At 34.8% G+C, this 23,727-nt stretch overlaps 1 protein-coding gene and 1 pseudogene across 2 annotated transcripts; one reads left to right on the top strand and one right to left on the bottom strand.

Annotated features, from left to right (window-relative positions):
* Positions 1-13,795: 13,795 nt before the first annotated feature.
* Positions 13,796-16,585, bottom strand: LOC120124168 (polyadenylate-binding protein-interacting protein 5-like). 2 transcript variants are annotated; one of them, XM_039142894.1, is made up of 4 exons: positions 16,476-16,585; positions 15,282-15,718; positions 14,115-14,321; positions 13,796-13,961 (listed from the first exon to the last, which is right to left on the bottom strand). In XM_039142894.1, the coding sequence occupies exons 2-3, from the start codon at positions 15,708-15,710 to the stop codon at positions 14,133-14,135; spliced, it is 618 nt and encodes a 205-aa protein (XP_038998825.1). In that variant the 5' UTR covers positions 15,711-15,718; positions 16,476-16,585; the 3' UTR covers positions 13,796-13,961; positions 14,115-14,132. The 2 variants fall into 2 exon arrangements, with proteins under 2 accessions (XP_038998825.1, XP_038998824.1); XM_039142893.1 differs by having other exon boundaries at positions 13,796-14,321.
* Positions 16,586-17,506: 921 nt separating this feature from the next.
* LOC120124125 lies at positions 17,507-21,416 on the top strand (annotated as a pseudogene).
* Positions 21,417-23,727: the final 2,311 nt, after the last annotated feature.

Below are 23,727 nucleotides of genomic sequence, written 5' to 3'. Positions count from 1 at the left end.
GCTGTCTTAAAATACCTAGAAGTCATTTTCTGATATTCTTAAATAAATAAATGTCCTACTTTTATAAATTGTATATATTAATCTATTTTTTAGATAAATGTTTTAATATTTATTTATTTTTTAATATCAAAGGAAGAAACTGTCTTAAAACACCTAGAAGCTCTTTTCTGATATTTCTAAATAAATAAATATCTTATTAATAAATTTACTTAAAATTATATTAATAAATTTAAATTAAATATGTTTTGAATTTTTAATTTTTAATAATAGAGACAATTTATAATTAATAAAGTACCAATTTTGGGCGTTGTAGGGGTGCTAATCCTTCCCTAAACGTAACCGACCACGAATCCCTTTTTATTAATAAAAAGAATGAATTTTTGGTTAAACGCAGATCAGTTTATCTTTTAACTGATGTTTTCTTAAAAACTCTTTTAAAAGATAATTTTTAGGTATTCGACCTACCTGACTCAAAAGGCCGATGGCGACTCCCAAATTATTCTAAAAACCATTTATTCACATTACTTTTCCCGCCAAATAATAAATATTTCGTGCCCGGACGAAAACCGGTTACGACAGCTTGGCGACTCCGCTGGGGACTGTCAAACTTTAAAATCAATTATAAATTGTCTCTATTAATTAGAAATTAAAAATTCATTTATTTAATTTTAATTCTTTTCTTTCAAATTTTATTATTATTTTTATATTAATATTGTTTTTTTATTCAGGTATTAATTATTTTATTTATCTGTTAGAGATTTGAATATTTCTCCTCACACACAACACTTGCATTGTATAACATAAATCTCTATAATTGAGTTCGTCCCTTTTAAGTGGGAGTGAAAGCGACGTCTTCGTGAGAATTTATTCTCCGTGTCAGACCTAGCAAGTAACTTTCGGGGTTTATATGCTCTATGTCTTCGTGAGAATTTATTCTCCGCGTCAGGTATAGAGAAATGTGTCCCCTCGAATTGAACTCGATCCGTTTAAATCTGTAATGGATTAGGATTGATGGTTGACAGCCCAGGGGGCATCAACAAGGACAATTCGAGTACCTTTACTCCTAGAACTGAAACTCTGCATATAATAAACCCTAGAAATTCACCTAATCTAAGACAGTATTGAACCTCTGTTCATAGGTGTACACAAAGGAGAAATAAGCTCTAGCTTTTAATTTATTTAATTTATTATTATTTTTTCTCCCTGAATAAATGCATGCGAACTAGAAATCATGCGGTTAGGTTAAATTTTCCAAACAAATCATGGAACTAGAAAGCATAAGGTTAAGATTTATACCTTGATAGATAGATTTTTTTTCATTAGTTGGTACTAACTATTTTATTTTTTTCTCATGTCTTTTGTTTGCATTGCATGATCATAGCATAACCAAAAGGTGTTTACTTGAAAGACTGTCCATCATATTGGAAAGAAATTATAAATGGACAAAAAGTTTTATGATCAAACAAAATATGATGCGGCCAAAGAAAGACATCCTGAGAAAACTCTGAGGATAGAAGCAAGCTATGCACCCAAAGATCGTATGACCATTGAAGAACAAAAGGAGATACGAGAAATAAGAGAGCAGATGACCAAGATGATGGATAGAATATCTGTGTTGGCCAAAGGAAAAGAGATTCCAGCACAGAAAGAGAGAGAGCTCAATGAACCTAACTCTGCAGTTTCAGATACGCAAGGGACTTCGATTCTTAACCAATTTGAGAAATTACAGACAGTCATCATTCGTATTCACAAATCGTCTGGAGATACCAAAGAAATGGTGACGACCGTACAAGCTCCCAGAGAAGAGAAGAAATCATGTAATCAGAAATTATCAAAGTTTGGTCTGCTCCCGATGTCTAAAACTCAGGTTCAATCCAAGACAAAAGGTGGTTCTCATCTTGATACTATCCCCATATCATATAAAGAGTTGTATGAAAAGCTATTTGAAGCACAATAAGTGGATCCATATTATATAAAACCGTTCCAACCTCCGTATCCAAATTGGTATGACATCAACGTTCATTGTGAATATCATGTCGGAGCTCAAGGACATACCATCGAGAATTGTCTTGCCTTCAAACGCCGAGTCCAAAGTCTTTTGGATCAGGGAACCTTACAATTTATGGTAAATGATCGACCTAGTTTGGTAATCGAGGGTCCTGATAGATTAATACCAAAAGTCTTCAAATGTAAGAATATCAGTAGGGGCGCCCAGAGAGAAGAAGATTTGCTGAGGTTTGTAGCTCAAATACGTCATTTGAAGATTGAAAACGATAAATTGAGCACCAAAATGGAAACCATACATGAAGATTTCCAGAAGGTCAGTCAAGCCTTTCAAAATGCTAGTATAGGAAACACCCCAGAAGAGTGGATAGCAGGGGTCACCAAACTGAAAAAGAGTTGCAACATACATGAAGATCTTGTCCAAAAATTTTTTGAACACAAATGTTCTCTCACAAAGGAAAATGATCAACTCCAAGAATTGACATAGGAGATGAAAGAACACCAGAATGTCATGGAAGAAGCTGCAGTCCATACAAGCAATATGGCCCATAAGCTGATAAACTAACTTGGTTTTAGAGAAGAAAATGGGAAAGTTATTCCCTATATGTAAAGTTTTGTTGAAGTTAGGACTGAAAGTTGTCCCCTACATGTAAAAGTTTTGTTTGATGTACTGAAGCTTTTGTGTTCAATGAAATCTGTTCTAAGATGATCACTCTTAAGTAACACCTTTTCATACATGCATTTACATTTTGTATCTGTGCATTTTCATTTTGTATTTTTACTTTTTATATCTTTGAATTGCACATTTTGCATTCTTATTTTTCCATTTATGCATTTTTCACATTTTTATTTAAATATTGTTATGTACTTTAATTATAAAAACATGTTAATAATTAATGAAAGGTTTTGTAACAGTAAAACCAAGGTCATTCATTCATATTACTTTACTGTCATCATGAAAACAATGGAGCAATCTTATAAGGGACTACAAGACCAGTGGCCAGAACAATTGACAGGGTTACCTCCGGATATAAGGAAAGAAACATCAGATTCAGTACCAGATGGATCAAATCAAATCATTCGGTATGTGACATCTGATAAAGAAGAGATAATTGATAAAGAGCAATCACGCTGTCAGATTGAAGAGTCAAAAATGGTAAAACCCTCCGGGGCATCCCAATTGAACCCAAAGAATAGCCTTGTTCATTATTCGTAATATGAGGAAAGATTCAAGAAGATGGATGAAGCAATCAAAAATATGAAATGCGTTGATACTTCCCACAAAGAATTAGAAGCAAGAGAGCTTAGCTTGGTTCCAGATTTGATTATTCCCCATGAATTCAAAATGCCTGATTTTGAGAAATATGATGGCACAAGTTGTCCCCTAATCCACCTGAGAATGTTTTACAGAAAAATGGGAGGATATTTAAATTCTGATGACCTGTTAATTCACTCTTTCCATGATAGTCTTGTTAACCCAGCAGTAGTCTGGTACAATCAGTTGACCCAAGAACAGATCAAAAAATGGGTAGATTTAGCTGATGCATTTTTGGGACAATATCGGTATGTTAAAGGCTTAGCTCCAACACGTATGGATCTTAGAAGAGTAAAAAGGAAAACCAATGAAAGATTTCAAGAATATGCCTTAAGATGGAGAAGAGTGGCAGCACAAGTTCAACCTCTCATGTTAGAAGAAGAGATATCACATATGTTTCGTGATTCTCTTCCAGCGCCTTTCTTCGAGTTAATGCAGGCAAATCCGACAAACAAATTCGAGAATCTTGTGACAAGTGGAGATTTAATTGAGAATGTAATCAGTGAAGAAAACTCAAAAGTCACATCCAAGAGCCCGATGGATCAAAAAGCAAAAGCTGATCATGTGAATGAATGTTGCATCCAGAGTCCTAGTAATTACAAAAGAAAAAGAGCAAGTAACTATTCGGATCGACCAAAGAAAGTCATGCGATCAAGAAAAACTTTGGAAGTATTCCAAACTTCCATTTCAGACTTGTATCCTCATTTGGTTAAAGGTCAATACATCACACTAAGACCAACTAAAGTGACATCAAACCCTTCTGCTCATAGCTATGATCAAGATAGTGTTTGTAATTTCCACTTGGGGGTAAAGGGGCATTCTACAGGCAATTGTAGGTCACTGTTAAAAGAAATTGAGATGCTTGTTGACAAAGGGGTTTTTACACAAGAAATGATCAAGAAATGGGAGGCAAATGAAGAAAAGAACCCTGATCCTATTACATACCATTATAGGAGTAATGAGGCATAATAAAATAAATAAGTGGAAGTGCTATCTACCATTGTAGTACTTTTCTACTTTCAGCATCTTGTTTGAACTTGTTTTTTTTCCTTCCTCCACCTTTTGTGCAATAAATAAATATGTATTGCTTTTATGGTTATGAGCAAGGAATCAAATTTTAATCTTGAAATTATTGAGTATCAAGTAGATTAGATATTCTTTTAATTTTTCAAGAGTTATAGATCTATTGGCAAGTGGTAAAATTATATCTTCAATATCCCATCCAATGCCAATTACTCAAACTAAATCTTGACACTACAAAGATTCCGAAGAAATGTCTCCACCTGTTTTTGAGACACCTACTCCAGATGTTTACCTTTTCGGGTAGAGTTGATTGATGATACTACCTTCCACCATATACATGACTTTAAAAGTCACACATTTGTCCTTCCAAACACAAAACCATCATAAACCAAAAGACCTCAAAAGAACCAAACTTTCAATTATCCATGAATCTTGCTGCAAGAAGAGACGAGATGAGGTATCATGGACCAACTCATTGAAGATGATTTCGGGTGATTAGGGCATACTCAAGAAGAAGGGGAAAGTGATTGATTGAAATAAATATATCATGCATTAATTACATTTTTCATGTAAGTAAAATTAATCTTGAATATTCATCCCCCTGGAGATACCTCTTTTTACAAAGGTTTCTGTGTATGAGATGATGAACGGCATTGTTTCATTTATCCTTTAATATATATATATATATATCCTTTGTTGTCCCCATTTGAGCCTGAATAATTTTTCTTCTATTTCAACCCTAACCAAGGATCACCCTCTACATTGGGGGGCAAGGTAAAGGATATTGGCTCACAAGAATAAAGGTTATTAATACAGTTTTATTACGAAGACAAGTTTCCATGAAGTCATGAAAGTTTTGAACTACAAAGTATGTCAAATACAGAGTTCTTGAAGATCAATCCAATCAAGAATAATGGAAAACCTCCAAAATGCAAAAGTAAAAGGAGATGCTCAAAGCAATTGAAGTATTATACTCATCCAGCAAAGAAAGAAGAAAAAAAAAAGGAAAAAAAAGGAAAATTGAATCAAGATGGCTGACTTATTGAGCCTCAAGTTACAAGGTTGATCAAGTACAAATAAGAAGAGCAAGAAATGCTGGAGATATGAGAAAATGGAAATGAATCCAAAATTTGGCAGTCTAGAGGGATCCAGATGATGGAAAATTCCCCAGCAAGGCAGATCCAAGTCAAACAAAACAAGATTGATGGCATCAGAATGAATTGATCCTTGGTTTGATTACCCTTAAACATTTATTTGGGCCTTTTTATCCCTTTCTTTCGTAACCATAAGCCATGGCCTACGTTACGTACCTGAAAAGTCCATTTTAATCATACGTGGATTTCTAAATAAAAGAGAATATCTTCAGAATTCATTCCGCCTCTCAAGATTAATTTTTATTTACAAAAATTGGTTTTAAAATCTTTAATGCATGATATAAAAAATGATAAAAGGTGGGTTCAAGATATAAATTTTTAAATAACATCTTAAAACCAAAGGAGGATTCGAGTTGAAAACCTGAAAAAGCGGCTCGAATATTGAATGGTGCAACAACGACATAAGAGACGATTTTAGGTTCTTAAAAGAAGCACCGCATATCCTAAAGACGTTTCTGACATTTTTGGAAACGAGAAGCATCTCTACAAGATGAGCATAACAACCTTTTCTTCAAGTTAGTAGAAGCCGAAGTGGCATACTGAACCAACTTGAAAGAACCTACTTTACCAAAATTAACCTACACCTCAAATCAGTCAATAATTTTGACACTTGCCATAGGACTATGATTTTTGAATGATTTAAAAGTGTAGTTGATTTATTGGATATTCATTAAACTCATTGTTTATAATTTTGATTATATTGTGAACCTGAAATGGGTAATACTTTGCAAGATTCTTTCATTCTTCAATAAAGAAAGGAGAAAAAAAACATTTTCAAACACGACAGTCTCAAATAGAGAAGGTCCTTGAAGCAAGTTGTTGCCTAATCTACCTCTATTGTAGAAAAAGTGATGCCAGAATGATGAAACACTTCACATTTTTGAAGGCAAGTGGACCAAAAAGCCAGAAAGTCTGGAGAATTGAACTTTTGACACTCTCCTATAACATTATTAGCAGCTCATTAAGAAAGATTATCGTTTATCTCATGATGAGGGCGATAAGCATTACCAGACAGATTATTTTCCCCAACCATCAATTCATGTTCTCTAGAAGATTACATTATAGAACCATGAATAAGTCACTACTTGCACTCTGGTTATACCGTGATGCTGGCTCAAGTCTTGATACATCATGGATACTTCTTCTATGCCGATCACTTTCTTTGTCAAGATGATACCCATTATGTCTTTCAGAAGATTGCTGAATTTGAATTTGAGGACTTATGGCACAGAATAAGACATTGGAACAAATTCTACATTTGTATGCCGTACAGGATTCCAAAAGTTGAGATAACCAGTTTTACCATCAACTAAACCTTTCCATGGTTAGGGAAGAGTGAGATATGACAGTGTGTATTTTGGAGCAGCAGAAGAGACGGTCACTGTGGTAGTCATTGCAAGGAAATGCACCAGTAAAAATCTTCTATTTCATCATGATGATGTTTATTTCTTCCAGTAAGGTTGTTACACTGGATGTCATTGGCAACGAGGTTGAAATCGACAAATCTACTCATCAATTGCTCCAACCGATCATCATTCAGTTCTTGTACATCTGTTTTTAAAGGTATGCCAAGACAATAGAAGGAAATCTCTGCATCACTGATTCCATAAAAAAAAGAGACAGGACATTGATATCACCAGAGAACATGTCTCTAGCAGCTCCTTATGTATGGTTTTTAGGGAAACCTAGAAGCATTTCTACCTCATCAGGTTCAAGTGGAGCAACTTTATCCCTTCCAACCCATACTAGATTCCATTTTCAGTACTCATCAAGAACATACTTTTGGACACTCGAATATGGCTCTTTGTCATAAGCTTCAAGAGCCTTAAAGATTCTTTCTGTCAATTTGGCATTTCCTGTACATGTTTATAAATAGTTCAACTTTGTTCTTGGATCCCAGGAAAGCCATCATTTCTTTGTCAATGGAAAAGCATCAGCATATGGAGGAAGCAGAATAAGAGAAAATATGTTCTCAATTAGCAGAATTATGAATATAGCCCTTTTCAGTATAGCAGCATGAAAATGCTTTGAATCTATAAATTTTGGCTCTACATCGAATAAGTATTGTGATATTCCAGTCCAAACATTAATTAGAGCAAGTGCCACGTTCTCATAGTAGAAATAAGGAGATCCAATAGCATCTTCTGGAAGTGTTCTTTGAGTTATCTGATCTGATTTGATAGGAACCCCAGAACCAAGCATTGGAATTGAAAGATGAACTGCATGATCGTCTTCATTAAGAAGCTTCTTTTCAAGCTTCTTCTGCTTCTTCCTTTTCAAAAATCATAGCCCGAGTGTCGCCTTTGCTTGTAATTGGGATCATTGCATAATGGCTTCCTATCTTCTCCTAAAAGAAGTGCGTCAGCATCATTAGCCATTTGAGCAGTACATATAAAATCTGTCAATTCTGCAATTGATGAATCTGAACCACATTTTTTCATGGCTATTGAAGCCTCAGCCTCTGAGAATCTCATTTTTGTCAAGTATAACAGTTTACTCTCTTCATCAGAATCAGAATACAGGATTTCCTCGGTATCAGAAGAACTATCAATATCTGTGAAATCATCCTGAAAAATCACTTCATAATCAGATGAGTTGTTATCAGAATCAACATGTTGCATGGGTGCGGATTTTTGATAAGCCTGTACCACTGTATATATAATCTTGCCATTGCATCAGATTACTATTCGCATAAATTGGTTTCTCTCCCACATAAAAGTATATTTCAGAGATGACCTTCACTGAAAGATGATAAGCCACTGTGTCAACCTGGAATGAATAATTGAATACTTCTTAAGTTTATGACAACATAAAGAGAATTTCTCCAGTTACTTGACAACATTGTTGTTCAGTAACACCAGAATGAGAGTATTCAAGATAAACAGATTTGGGGCATGAATAAAGCCACAAGTACCTACAAAAGTTCATTATCAAAATTGGACCTCGTGGGGATTATGACATTTCAGTCAAACAGACATTGAGAGTGAATCAGAAGCAGAATATTGAGGCATCTTGAAAGCCTATTTCAACCAGAAATAGAATATTGGGGCATTTTGAAGGCTCACAGCAATATGAATATTTGGGCATTCTTGGAGGCTCATCTCAACAAGAAGTAATGTTGAACACACTTTTAACATCTGTATCAGCAAATATTGAGGCATTTTAAAGCTCACTTCAGACAGATCCATGTGGGGTATTTTGAAGACTTAGATTAACAAAAAGCAAATATTGGGGCATGCTGAAAACCCATTTCAATCAGAATCAGAACTGTTGATGCATTTTGAACACTTGTATTAGCCAATGTTGGGGCATGCTGAAGGCCCACAATATCCTGTGTAAAGATCATTGACTTGAACAAATATTTCCAATGAGATACAAAGATATGAAGAATGAAAATGGTGAAACAATAACAGTCAATCTGACTACACATAATTGCTTCGTTCATCAGGCAGTTGCATTAGAATCTTGTTGTTGAACAAATATATACTCATCAAGTATGGTTTCAAATACAATCTTCTTAAACCATATATTACATGACAGTGTGTTAAACTACATCATGAACAAAGATGGTCCCTTTGTAGACCATTCAATCCAAGGATCAGTTCCTCGAGACCTCGAAATCTGAATTTGGCCTTTTGTGTGTCGGTGATAATTGAAAACATTTCTTTGAGATTCCTGTCATTTAGTTTCAACCATACTGTTGAGGTTACGAAGCTGTTTTTCACATCAGTTTTGTTTAATTGATGACATTGAAGAGAGAAGCTCATGTATATTGCTCTTTCCCGATTGTTACTGGGGTTATCATTGCCAGCTAGACTAAACCGAGTTTTCATCTATTTGGTTTATCATGTGCGTTTCATCCCCAGCATAAAGAATTCTATGGATGTCTTTCCATACATGGCTCTTATAGTGGGTGTGTTTCTAATTCCTACAACGCTCATTATAGAAGAAAACATGATCAGTATTACACTTGCCCTTGCCCGAGATGATATCTAAATCAATTAGTGTCTCCTATTCAATTCGAAACCAGCACATTTTGTGAATTTGACCAACTTTTTGGTCATACCAGTATTTCACTTGTATTCCCATTGAGTTTTATTCTCAAATGGTCTTGTGACATCATACAAAAACTTTGAACACCATGCAAAGAGCAGAAGCCACATGAGATGATGAATGTATTGACAAATGTTTTATGAACCAGCTATTCTGATGTTGAACTAATGTTGCGATCATATGGTTTCCATTTATTGATCCAAGATGAAGTTTGTCTTCTTCAACCTCAAGGATAGAAGTGAGATATGATGAAGATTTCGTTCCACAGAAAGAGAGCTGAAATTTTAACAAACAAGAAACTAAGGCTGAACTATAGGTTGTTGTTAAGCATCTCGACATGTTATAGTCCAAGTTGCCTTATTCAAGATTTGATTTAAATGTGGGGACATGAAAGGAATTGAGATAAATTCTCCTTGTGATGTGTTTCAAGAGTTAAATTAGAACATACTCTACTCTCCTAATTAATCCCTGCTGAGTCAGACATATCTACATCTACACTCTTCAAAGATGATAGATTCTCTTTTCAAAGATGATAGATTCCCTTTTTAAAGATGACAATTTCTCTTTTCAAAGATGAAAGCTTTATCGGGTTTCTGCACAACTCCAAGCAAAGAAAGTTGGTTTTATCCAAGACAAAATGGGGCATCAATGTCATAATTCTGACTACAGCAAGAGTTCCACAAATGAAACATTTCTTCTGAGACTTTCATGAAGCAAAGAAGACAGCAAAGATACAAGTTGATCAGATGATTCTACAGAAATGTAAGCTTGATAGCATAAATTGCTACACTGACATCCAGAGGTAACCCTGGCAATAAATGATGAACTAGAGGAAGACCAAGTTCACCACTTTGAAGACAAATAAAGATTGTATCAGCATTCATGCATTCATAAGAATATCATTTACACAAAAGACAATGCATTACATTGATACATCTGAGTGCATTCAATCTTTTCTAAAATGAAATTGTTGAAAAGTAAGAAAACGATTTCCTTAGTTTTTTACTTAGTAAACTATTTCCCACATCTGTAAGTCCTTCAGTGCATGATGTTTCCAAAAAGCCTTCGGGAGCTTTTTGATGTTTTCAAAGCCTTAGGGTCATCTGTAAGTCCTTCAGTGCATGATGTTTCCAAAAAGCCTTCGGGAGCTTTTTGATGTTTTCAAAGCCTTAGGGTCATCTGTAAGTCCTTCAGTGCATGATGTTTCCAAAAAGCCTTCGGGAGCTTTTTGATGTTTTCAAAGCCTTAGGGTCATCTGTAAGTCCTTCAATGCATGATGTTTCCAAAAAGCCTTCGGGAGCTTTTTGATGTTTTCAAAGCCTTAGGGTCATATGTAAGTCCTTCAGTGCATGATGTTTCCAAAAAGCCTTCGGGAGCTTTTTGATGTTTTCAAAGCCTTAGGGTCATCTGTAAGTCCTTCAGTGCATGATGTTTCCAAAAAGCCTTCGGGAGCTTTTTGATGTTTTCAAAGCCTCAGGGTCATCTGTAAGTCCTTCAGTGCATGATGTTTCCAAAAAGCCTTCGGGAGCTTTTTGATGTTTTCAAAGCCTTAGGGTTATCTGTAAGTCCTTCAGTGCATGATGTTTCCAAAAAGCCTTCGGGATCTTTTTGATGTTTTCAAAGCCTTAAGGTCATCTGTAAGTCCTTCAGTGCATGATGTTTCCAAAAAGCCTTCGGGAGCTTTTTGATGTTTTCAAAGCATTAGGGTCATCTGTAAGTCCTTCAGTGCATGATGTTTCCAAAAAGCCTTCGGGAGCTTTTTGATGTTTTCAAAGCCTTCGGGTCATCTGTAAGCCCTTCAGTGCATGATGTTTTCAAACATTTCCATCATGCTCAAAAGAAGCCAAATGAAAAAATTATTGTCCTTTTCGTCTTTGCTCTATTCTTGTTAACACAAGGATGAGCAAAGAGGGGCAGCTGTAGACATCATTTTTTTCATTTAAATTTTATTATTATTATTAAATTTATTATTACTAAATATTATTATTATTAATATATATATATATATATATATATATATATATATATATATATATATATATATATATTACAAGCCCAAAGGACCCGGAGGCCCGTTTTACAAATATGGAGGCCCGGTTATCAAATCCCAAACCCAAATGGAAACCCTGAATTGATTTAGGGTTTCAGTTAGGGTTTTCAAACCCTAGCCCCCAGCCGCCTCCAAGATTCTAGAAGGCCAGCCGCCGTCAACATCATCAGCCGTTGGATCTGGCAAGATCCAACGGCCCAAAAGGGTTCCAGATTGAAAACCCTAGGGTTTCTAACCCTAGCAGCCAACCGTTTCCAGATGCTTCCAGCCGCCTCTGATGATTCCAGGTGGTCCAACAGCTGCTGCCGACACTCCAGAACGTCACGAAGTAACCCACGTCGAGCCCTATGGTGAGTCACCACCATAGCTATGGTGACTCACCGGGCCTTTTATCCTTTGGACCGGTCTGAAGCCATCACCGGTGGTGGCTATAAAAGCCACCGTCCTCTGCAAGAAAAAAAGAGAGGAGGAAGCCACGAGAGAAGAGATACACAGAGAACAAGAGAGGACAACCAGCAAACGGGAGACAACAACACCAACAGCAAGCAATCCAACCACCATCAAACACCAAAATAACGAGATAAAAATCGAAAGAAACCTTACATAAGAAAGCCACACCACCACCGGAGTAACCACGCGCCTCCACGCTCCACAACAAACCTTCGAAAACCGAAGGTATTTTTATAGATTTGCTCCGATTGAGAGCTTTTTAAGGTAAACAAATACCGAAATCGTCATTAGGACGATCCGATCTATGTTGTGGTATAAAGTTTTATTTTCAGGCCACCGGAGGCGGTGGCCGGCGGTGAGGTTGGCGATGGCTATCAGCGCCGGAATTCCCTCCGGTGAGGGAATTAAGAGAGAAGGAAGAGAGAGCTTCTTCTCTCGTTTTTGAGAGAAGAAGAAGAAGAGAACAAAGAGCTTCTTCCCGAACGACGTCGTTTTGGGAAAGGGTATATGCGTAATTTACATGTATGGCTAAACCCCTTCCGTAGCTATCTAAGTTTTGTAATTATTCATTTTAGTCACTAAAACTAATTTCTGAATGTTCTAATTCAGTATTCGAATTTTATTTTATTATGTTTTAGTCCTTACCAGTATTAAATAATATATTTAGGATAAATATCACATTTAGTCCCTAATAATTTTAATATTTCTATTTTAATCACCTATTAAATAATTAATGGCTAATTATACTACTAGTATTTATATTTTATGATAATTCTAACCATGTCTCTTAAATATTTATATTTTATAATTTGATCATTAAATTTTATATAATCTTAATTTTAACCATAAGTACTATTATTTTTACATTTTAGGTTCATATATTTATGAATATGATCCAATAGTTTTAATATTATTACTTTTGTTTTCTTTCATTTTAATTATTATTATTTTATTTTATTATTACTTTTGATATATGTTTAAATTATTATCTTCATGATTATTTATTATTATTATTAAGTTATATAAATATATAATATTTATTTATTTATTCTATTTGTTTATTAAATAAAAATCCTATTTATAAATTTAATTTTATAAATTACTTTTAAGAAAAATAAAACATATTTTGATATATATTTATTTTTTAATATCTAAGAAAAGAGTTGTCTTAAAATACCTAGAAGTCATTTTCTGATATTCTTAAATAAATAAATGTCATACTTTTATAAATTGTATATATTAATATATTTTTTAGATAAATGTTTTAATATTTATTTATTTTTTAATATCAAAGGAAAGAACTGTCTTAAAACACCTAGAAACTCTTTTCTGATATTTCTAAATAAATAAATATCTTATTAATAAATTTACTTAAAATTATATTAATAAATTTAAATTAAATATGTTTTGAATTTTTAATTTTTAATAATAGAGACAATTTATAATTAATAAAGTATCAATTTTGGACGTTGTAGGGGTGCTAATCATTCCCTAAACGTAACCGACCACGAATCCCTTTTTATTAATAAAAAGAATGAATTTTTGGTTAAACGCAGATCAGTTTATCTTTTAACTGATGTTTTCTTAAAAACTCTTTTAAAAGATAATTTTTAGGTATTCGACCTACCTGACTCAAAAGGCCGATGCCGACTCCCAAATTATTCTAAAAACCATTTATTCACATTACTTTTCCCGCCAAATAATAAATATTTCGTGCCCGGACGAAAACCGGTTACGACAACAACTTTCTAATGCACATTGGGAGAAAGATTCGAGTGGCCGGAATACGCATCGCCATCTCGTGCTCGAGTCATCTCCTCGTCTCGAGCCTCGACGACTACACAGCTAGAGTTAGTGCGTTAAAATCGATCTCAAACGATGCACGCTCGAGCAAATGGAAACCCGCAACAAACTTGTAGAACCATTTTCGATTCTGAAGAAAACTATACTTTGCAATGTTAACTGCAAAAGGAGCTTTTTCACCAAACAATAAAAGCTCACAACAGCAGCATTAGTTTTAGGCGAGCAGCAGCATACAACTATACAACATAAACACTTCACATACCATATTTCTCAGCCTTCACTAAAATATCCTTCGAGAAAGTCGATCATGATGCAACAACTGATTTCCAGTGCCTGATGAAGAAGCACTTGTTTCGCCTGCCATGTTCTTCAGTTTAAGAGGACTGCAGGTTGCTGAAGACCCAGACTCAGAGATGTCACCGATATCCAAAGTGTCGGGAAGCAATTCAGAAGATTCTACAGCGTGCATCTGGACAAGATCACAATCCACTATCCATGAATACCGAGAGAAGGCATATGTTTATCAAAATTAATCGACTAACTATAAAACATGACATACTCCAGAAATTATTTCCAACGAAACCAATCACCTTGAGAAACAAAACATTTTCTTTTACTTCTTTCTAAGCCTGGTTTATACAAATTAAACATTTTGACTCAGTCTAAACCTGTAGTAAACTACAGATAAGCTGAAGCAGACTGCATAAAGAATTTTCCATACAACAACCAAAAACCTGACCCACACTACCGCCTTAATCCGACCAATTAACAGAAATTATCAATGGGTTATGGAGTAAAGAAATGTTACAAACAAATTTACAGAACAAAATGACCTAATATACAACCCTCACGTTGGATATATTCAACCAACAGTGATGTGATTGTGAATAAAAACAACAGAAGCATGCACTGACATGTTTATGGCAAGAACCAAAAATTTGTACGAAAAATCAATCACATAAATCAAATAATTAGATCATATGAAAGCCGATGGAAAGATCTCTTTCACTTTCAGTAACCAGAAACACTGATGTGGTCAGAAGTTGCACAAAAGAAAAGACTTGAGCAAATGAAGAAGAAAACAATGGCTATGCCACAATGGGCCAGAAAGTGGAGTAAGATCCTAAACTCTTTGATCAGACAGTTATCAGTCAAATCCAAAAATATAAAATCACGTTAAATATGTCATTAGACAATAAATCAGATAAAATTTCATAAATTCAATTACTTCACTATTAGCACCCTTCATAGTGGAATAATCGGAGCTGTGCTTGAAGGAAAGGAGCTCAAACATTCATCCTCCCATGGCTTAAGAAAAGAAAAAGTAGAGGTAAAACTCAATTTGAAAAGGAATGAAGGAAAATAATCCAGCAACATCACTCTGACAATGATAATTATAATAACAAAATAAACATTAGGCAAAATTTACCTCAAGTTGGTTCAGTATGTCAACAGTGGCTTCAAAGTCCCCATCATTAGCCAAGTAGGCATCCATAAGAGACTCATTGGATAAATCAGGGAATGTCATGCGAAGATACTCCAAATCCATGTCAAATTCTTCATCCATAAACTGCTTGTCAATCATCTCACCTGGATTTTGCATCAAAAAACCACAACCAGGGTGGCTTTTCACGGCAGATCCTTCGGCAACCTGATGCTTTTTAGTACCATGGGCAACAGATTCGAGAGAAGCACCGCTATAATGCGGCTTATGTGCAAAGTGCAAGGAAGGTTCAAACCAAGCATTTTCATTGCTGTGTTTAGCTGTCACATTATCGTTGGCCTCCCTTTTGGCAAGAGGTATGTATGATGCTGCATAGGGATTCAATGAAGAAACTCCAGGCTTCATCGTCTTCATGGAAAACACTGGAAAAAAACACAAAAGAAACCCCGTTAGAGTATGAGGCACATCATTCATTTTCCAAGAATAACCCACAAGAATGGAAGTGTAATAAGAATTCAACCTATCAGCAAAGCACTATAATTAAAGGACATGACTACTGAAAGCTCCAAAGAACTAAAAACGAAGACGAGATTGTTCGCAAACTGCAATAAACAATGAATTTGGGTAACCTTTACTATAAGTCCCGGATATAAAGTAGTAAGCTACTGTTTACAGTATGTTAGGCATGAGTAACGAAAATCACAAGATTACTTTAACCAAAACAAAAATCAAATTTATCGATTAACAGGCTTCTGGTCACTCTCTCTCTCTCTCTCTCTATATATATATATATATATATCAATCAGCTCGATCATACGAATTTTTTTACAAAAGCTTTCGCGTGATGTAAAAACCAAAAAAAAAGTATTTTGGTCAAACTCTTGGGATTAAAAAATATATATAATCATCAAACAACTACATAGAGCATTAAAAAATTGATCAAGAAAGCAATCTAAGTAACCAAAATTGCCTTAAGCTTCTAGCTCTTCTCTTACGATCTCGAATTTAAAACGTCACGAAGATCAAGCAGAAAAAATGTCAAAACATCAAAAACCAAAGATCAGGCAGAAATTTTGAAAGAGAAATAAAGCCAAAAAATCGATAAAAAATACTGCTAGAGAAAACAAAGACTCCCCGTTGATATGATCGGAGAAGAAGGAAAACTGCAGTAGAAATTACCTGAATGTTCGGAGCGGTTGAAGATCGTCTGAGAAAAAAAAAAAGATGATTGAAGAGATCTGCGATTAAAATGGAAGGCAATAATAAAATGCTTTTTAACAAGGATGCCACTTGAAGACAAGTTGAAGGCAGTGACGTCCTCGTCTTGTTTGGAAACCGACTTAACATCAATCCGACGTCGGATATCGAATCCTTGAGTGGGAATATGCTTGAAACGAGTAACCCACCCGTCTATAAATGTTAGGATTAAATTTCAAATGGACCTTTAGGGAAAATACATATAGATCACTCAATTATCCATTCAATTATAAATGTGTGTTTTTTTAATAATGATTATAAGATATTATATTCGATATATGTAGACATATAGTTGTTAGAATTTTAGATTTCTAAGAAGAATACTATTTTCCTTAACTACACACTCCCCTCGATAAAATTGTTAGATACAAAGGATCATATTTATTAAATCATGAGTAAGTTACGTGTTTAATATCTAAACTATCAGTTTTTGTTTGTTCTAATATTTAAACCTTCAATTTTTTTTAAAATCATACCTAAACTTTAGTTTTTGTTTCATAAGTACATGCTGTTAAAAACTTTAGTTTTTGTTTCATTTTAGTTCACCGTTCAAAATTTAAAGTTACGTTTTGAAAAAATTGAAATTTTAGTTACTAAAACGGACAAAACTGATAGTTTAAGTACTAAAAACGTTAAATTTTTAATGGTGTGATACTAAAATGAAATGAAATCTAAATGTTAGGTATGATTTAAAAAAATGAAAGTTAGATACTAAAATGAACCAAAACTAATAGTTTAAGTACTCAATGCGTAGTTTACCCAAATTATATTATAAGAAGTGACCCATTTGTGACAGAGCTAATAATTGTGTGACCTTTAATATATTTTACCCTAAATTATGACCTTTTCAAAGCAAACATTTGACGTGGCGGGAGTTGTACGATAACATTACCCATTTGAGAAGGGTAAAGAAAATCCAAGGGGATGTGTTGAGCCAACTGTTGAGCTAAGAAGGAAAGCTGAGAGCTAATCTCAGTTAAAACTAAAATGGTGGTTCTTTCTCCTTCCGTTCTTCCCGTCCCAACTCTCCACTGCTTCAGGTTTTTCTTTTTTTTTTCTTCTTTCTCTTTATCTCTCCACTTGTTGGCTTTGCTTCTTAGTAACTTGGTTTATTAGTTTTCTCAGGCATGAACCAGGTAGTACTGGCAATGGAATGCTAAGCCATAAGAATAGTAATTACATCAGAAGATTCCATGAGAATATCACAGTGTGCTGCAGTTTTGCTTCAAAACCCACTTCTCAAAACGTGATATGGAGAAGGGATTTGCTGCTCTTTGCTCTTTCTTCTTCACTCTCCGCACATTTTCCATCTTCAGGTACATATTTATTCCTTTCATTTGTGAATTGTTGATGCAGGAAAAAATGGTGTTTGACCAGTTCACCTTATGTATGAAGCAAGGACAGTATGAAGCAGGGACGTTGGGGGTGAACTTATAAAATTTGGGGGGTGGGGGGAAGCGAACTTATAAAACTTTAAGGGTGAAAACAGATTATCAATATAAAATACACAAAAAATCTGAAGTTTAGGAGAATTTCAAAATTTCAAAGGACTGCCCTCATCTGCTCCCTCGGTCCATCCATGGTATGAATAATCCATGGCTTAGCTTAGCTTGGTTTTATTCCGAAGAAAGAGAAAAACAATTATTTAAATCTATTAAGCAATTGAAATGCTATATTTCTTGATTAAGCTGTCTCGCATGTCTTTCTATCGTCAGTGATGGAAAATTCTCATGATCGGTTATAATTAGATTATGCAACTTTCGTTTTGATTTTGATGAACTTGAGTTCACGCCTGTGGCCAAAGTAATTACATTGGTTAACTACGGAGAATAAATACATATCACGAAATAGTCATTATAGTGCTGAATTTGCAAAATATTAGGTGGGGCATCCCAGTTACGACTTGAGCTTGTCTAAAGGATTTTGAAGTTTGATTGAGTTTAAGCAGTTTATAATTCCCCCAAGACCAAACAGCATGCTTTAGAAACTGATATATGTACAGTGATTTCTTCACTGTAGCAATTTGTTTTGGTAAAGCCTTCTTCTCTGGTCTATGGAATGACCTTTTGTTTCTAGAAATTCACTGTACCCTTCCATGTAATGTTTATCTAGAGGATCACAAAGGGAACTTTTCTTTTCTTATTGTTCCTATACGAGACTTGACAATTCCCCACTGGAAACTACCAACTTCTTCAAGAATTGCCAAAGATGCATTGCATGCTATCTAGTTTTTCAAGAATTGCTATATCCACACTTTTTTCTTCTTCTCATTTTCTCTGAGTATTATGTTGGGCTTATTGCAGGATGTCTTGCTTCAGAAGATGTAAGAACGACTTCATTAGTTGATGAGATAAATTCTTATACCTATTCATACCCAGTGGAGCTTCCATCTAAGAAAATTTTTAAATGGTTGGTTTTCAGCATCAAAATTATGTGATATGACTTGCCACCTTTTTTATTTTATCTGATGTTATAATAACTTAGAAATTTGTTAAAAAACATGTTGACTACCTCTCCATCACTCTCATTCCTTCTGGAAAAAAGATCCCCTCATTTACTTGCTTTAGATCAATTGACGGTACATAAGCAGAGAACTGACCTTGTAGTATATTACACCTTAGGTGGATTCAAATTACATATTTGTTTTAAAGGTGTCATATAGTTCTTAGAGTCTATTACACCTTTCATATCACTTTTGGTTTTACTCGAGGAAGAGCAAACCAACTCTCTATTAATTTTTATCTATCAATGGCCTCAAATTGTTGGAACCTCACTAATTTTGCACTTTTCTGAAGGGTGGAATCTAGAAAGCCTGAACGCTATTCATCAGCAGCGCCGTTGTCTCATAAGCTTGATTCAATCCCATCACTTGAAAATGAAAAGTTCTGCCTGCTAAAGCATTTTAATCAGTATTACTTGTAGAATTTAAAGTTTTCTTGCAATAATTGTAAAACACGATTCGATTGTGGATGCAAACCATATGGACTAACTCTCTCATTTACACATAATGCATCTGATGCACGTCTACGCATAGTTACGTGTGGACATTGCCGATAATCTCATCATTTCTGTTTCGGTAATTTTATAGAACTGCAGTTCTTAAAAGAGATCACTATTAGTTAACTATTCAGTGTTTTATGAAATTTATTTCATCCTTTGATTCAGATAGGTCCCCCGAATATTCAGTTTTTGAAGTCAAAGGATAAGGAGACATGGGCAGCAAAAGATGTTGCTGATTCTGTATTGTCTGACAAATCTGCACTGGTAATTCAAATGATTTTCTTTTTTTGGCAACTAGTGCATTGTTCATATGTATAACTTACATTTTAAACTTTTTGCTCATTCACCCAAAATTTGGTCCCAAATATCCAATTAAGATTGGAATCTTTCTGATATGGAAATTTGCAAGAGAAACCATAAGCAACCTCAAAAAAATGTACAGGCTTTAAATAAAATGCATGTCTCCAAGGTGCATGTTTGAACATAGTGTGAACCATGCAATCAATTTATTTACATATATGTTCTTGGTATGAATATATATGTTTGAACATAGTCATTCTACATATCATGAAAACTTAACCCCACTAAGTTGATTCTTTGACATTCTACATTGTTTTGAAGCGTGTCACCTCGAGCCAGCGGATGAGTGAGAGTTCTGTTCTTGATGCGCATGCCAGCAAAGTAAGCTTTAAAGACCTTCCTTTAGTTTTTCCATTTCCATTTTTCATGGTTTATATGTGTTATATTTCTTTTCCCTTTTTCTCAGATTGACGGTGAGCTATATTGGTACTATGAGTACCTTGTTCGCAAATCACCAACTAAATCCGTAAGTGCTCCCTTTCTACAGTGACAATCAGTGCAAAGATGCATCATGCTTCCTTTTTTTTTGGAACGTCGATGCATTTCTTCAGGCTCAAGAAGCAAACCTATACAGACATTATGTTGCTTCAACCGCCGAACGAGAAGGTAGGATCATAAAAACTTCTGTTTGTTCCTCATTTTTCCGAAGTTGTAGTTGTTTTATGAATCCATTAAAATCTTTGCAACCCAGTTTGTGTTCTGATTTCTCATTAGTTCCAAAATCAAGTTCGAAACTTCCTTGGTAGAGCCATGATGCCCTACGATTTTAGAAAGAAAATAAACCACTTAATCCAATTTTTGAGGAACAAAACTCATCTGCCAGTATCTCCAACATAGTGAAGAGGAAGGAGAATATATACAAAGATGTCTCGTACATTTAAGCACAATATCCTTTGCTACTGTGGTTTCATAGTCGATAAATGAGACTTGAGGTAGTCTCTTCCAAGTGCTTCACGACATATCCGGCTTATGTATCTATACATGGGGCTTCTACATATCATCTTCCATTGCCATTCAACCATGCTAATGTCTATTGCAGGTTATCTATACTCTCTAAATGCTTCAACTCTTAGCAAGGAGTGGACTGAGGTCATCCTCTCTCTCTCTCTCTCTAACAATAACAAATGAAGAATGAATGAACACCGGTGAACTATTTCTAATAAAACGACATAATAACGAGAAAAATAAATGTATGAGATGGTCATGATAGAGTCTTTACGTGTGTGTATCATTCATCCAAAACTTACCAAGTGAATTTTGCATAATACAGATGGGCACCTTTTTGGAACGGACTGTTGCATCATTTCGCCTTCTTCCTCCCACTGATAATTATGTTCCTCCATACAAGGATCCATGGAGATTTTGGTGACAACCCCGTTTTTCCCTTTTTGTTTCTATTGATGTCGATAACAAGTGAAAATTTTTAAGGGTTTCAACACTCTGTTATCATTGATTCTCCTCTTCTTTTTTTTCCTCTTATTGCGGACCACATTTTGAAATTGAACTGAATGAAGTTCTGGTTAAACAAGTCATATGTTTCAAGCATGTACTAGAAAATAGCTAAGAAGCTAGTGTATTTACGTGTATAAAATGTGTTTTCTGTTTTCAAGACTGGTAGTTACACGAATGAAAGAAATTTGGCTTAAGGTGTTCACGAAGCCCTTAAACTTACAAAAAATAATAACTCCTTTTTTTTCATCCAATCGAAGTGTCGAGCCGAGAAAAGTAAATCAATTGAACTTTCGAATCGAGAAATTGAGTCAATTAAACCCATTGATCAATTTTGATGGTTAATTTTTTTTCAAAATCATACATAGCATTAGTTTTTGTTCAGTGTCCTGTTAAAAACTTAACCTTCAATTTTGAAAAAAAAAATAAAAGTTTAGATACTAAAACGGATCAAAACTGATAGTTTATGTATTAAACACGTAGTTTGTCCTAAAATTTAATATTTAGGGTCCTACAATCTTTCATCAAATTATAAGAAGCTGAGGAGGTTAAGGGTCGAGAAAATTCCAGAAAGGGTTTAAAAACCGCTAAACGTTTCTTTTTACCCTTGAAACAATGAAACTGCATCACTCTAATGAATTTTATATCTGTACAAAAGTTGAAGGTGCTGCAAATATAAACAAGCTCATTCCTCTCGAGCAAAGAATAAGAAAATGTAATTAAACATACATTTTTAAAGAGCAGCAGCCTTTGCCACAAAGTGCTACATATTTGGGTCAATAGTCTGCGTAGTCTGTCTTTGTAATATTTGTAAATGCATGTGAAGGGATATTTGAAGCAAAAGAAAAGGTGGATATTCATGTATAGTTGGGCGGCATAGGTATAGCAATGTACATTTTGTAAAGGTATACAACAATAATCTAATACGTATACAAGTATCATGAAGTCCATAACTCGATATTTATTTTTTCAGATGAAAATAAAATCAAGAAATGACCTCGGTCCTCATCAGATTTCTTCTTCTTCCGAAGAGTTTCGAGAGCTGCGAACACGTTCGTGTTATTGATCACCAACGATCCTTCGTCTCTCCCGCTTCCTCCTCCTACCATTTCTATCTAGTCACCCCCAATTAAACAACAACAAAAAGAAGTAGAATCGACAAATATATTTTGAATCTTTAACAAAAAAGACCCGGCGATTAAGAAGTTAAAAACGGGGTTCGCTTACAAACTATGTGAAGGAGGAAATGATCATTTAGGATTTGATAAAATCGAAAGCAATCAGATGCCGGGGGTCAGAGAGAAATGTTTGTTCCCCGGTAAAGAAAAATAGGCTTTGAAATGCAGCGTGTTTTGGCTGCAGAGAAGGAAGGGTAGGGGTTGAGCTCTTTCAGTAGAAACGGAGATAAGGATTTTATAGTAGAATCAGTGCGGCACCTTAAAACGACCTATAATAATAAAATCGGTAGAAATAATAACGTTTTCGATCATCTTTTACTAATTTTGTTATTTAAATAATGTCGACACCGTTTTTCGCCCGGGCGGGGAAAGACCGATACCGACTCAGGGTTTTCTTTTTGAAAATCGTTTCAAAATGTGAGGAGTCGCCACCAATCATTTAAGGTGAGATTGGAACACCGTAAAAACTGGGTGATTTTAATAAAATATTTTATTTTAATAAAATATCAAGTTTTGGGGTCTGCAAAAATCCAAAAATCAGGTTCGGGAGTCAGTTACGCGTGGGGAAGGATTAGCACCCCCACAAGCGCCCAAAAATTGGTACATAGTTGATTACCCTATATTTAAAATCGGAAACTTTGAGTTTGATCTTTATTTAATTTAAAAATCATTAAGGATGCAAAGTTTGAAAAGGGTATTCGTTTATTGAGACCGATAGCATTCGCCCCCGAGCGTAAATGCGGGAGATCAACTATTGTGTCTAATAACTGAACATTGTCTCGTTTTAAAAAAATGATGTGGTTTTGAAAATGATGATGACTTAATTAGGGAATTACCAGTAGTCACCCCCTGAGCACGATCGCGGAGGATATACTATTAACTCCTTAATAAGTGAACAGTTCCTTAAAGTTTAAAATAAAATGCAGTCAGACAAAATCTTATTCAATCCTAATTAATCTAAGATAAATTAAGGCCTTTTCTAACTTAAGGTATCAAATTATGATAATTAAAGAACCCAGGGCTTAAACCTAAAGATGTAGATTCTAATATTAATCCTAAAAATTATTAAATCAAATAACCGAGATGGTCCCTCGAGCGTTTACGCGAGGGCCAACTCGAATTATCCCCTAAATTAAAAGACTAGTTTGAAATCTAACCTAAAATGGAGGCTCTATTTAACATATTTA

This window comes from Hibiscus syriacus, unplaced genomic scaffold (genome assembly GCF_006381635.1).
Source record: "Hibiscus syriacus cultivar Baekdansim isolate YM2019G1 unplaced genomic scaffold, ASM638163v2 tig00110415_pilon, whole genome shotgun sequence".
NCBI lineage: Eukaryota > Viridiplantae > Streptophyta > Magnoliopsida > Malvales > Malvaceae > Hibiscus > Hibiscus syriacus.
Note: the sequence above shows the minus strand (reverse complement) of the source record. Positions and strands in the feature narration are given on the sequence as shown.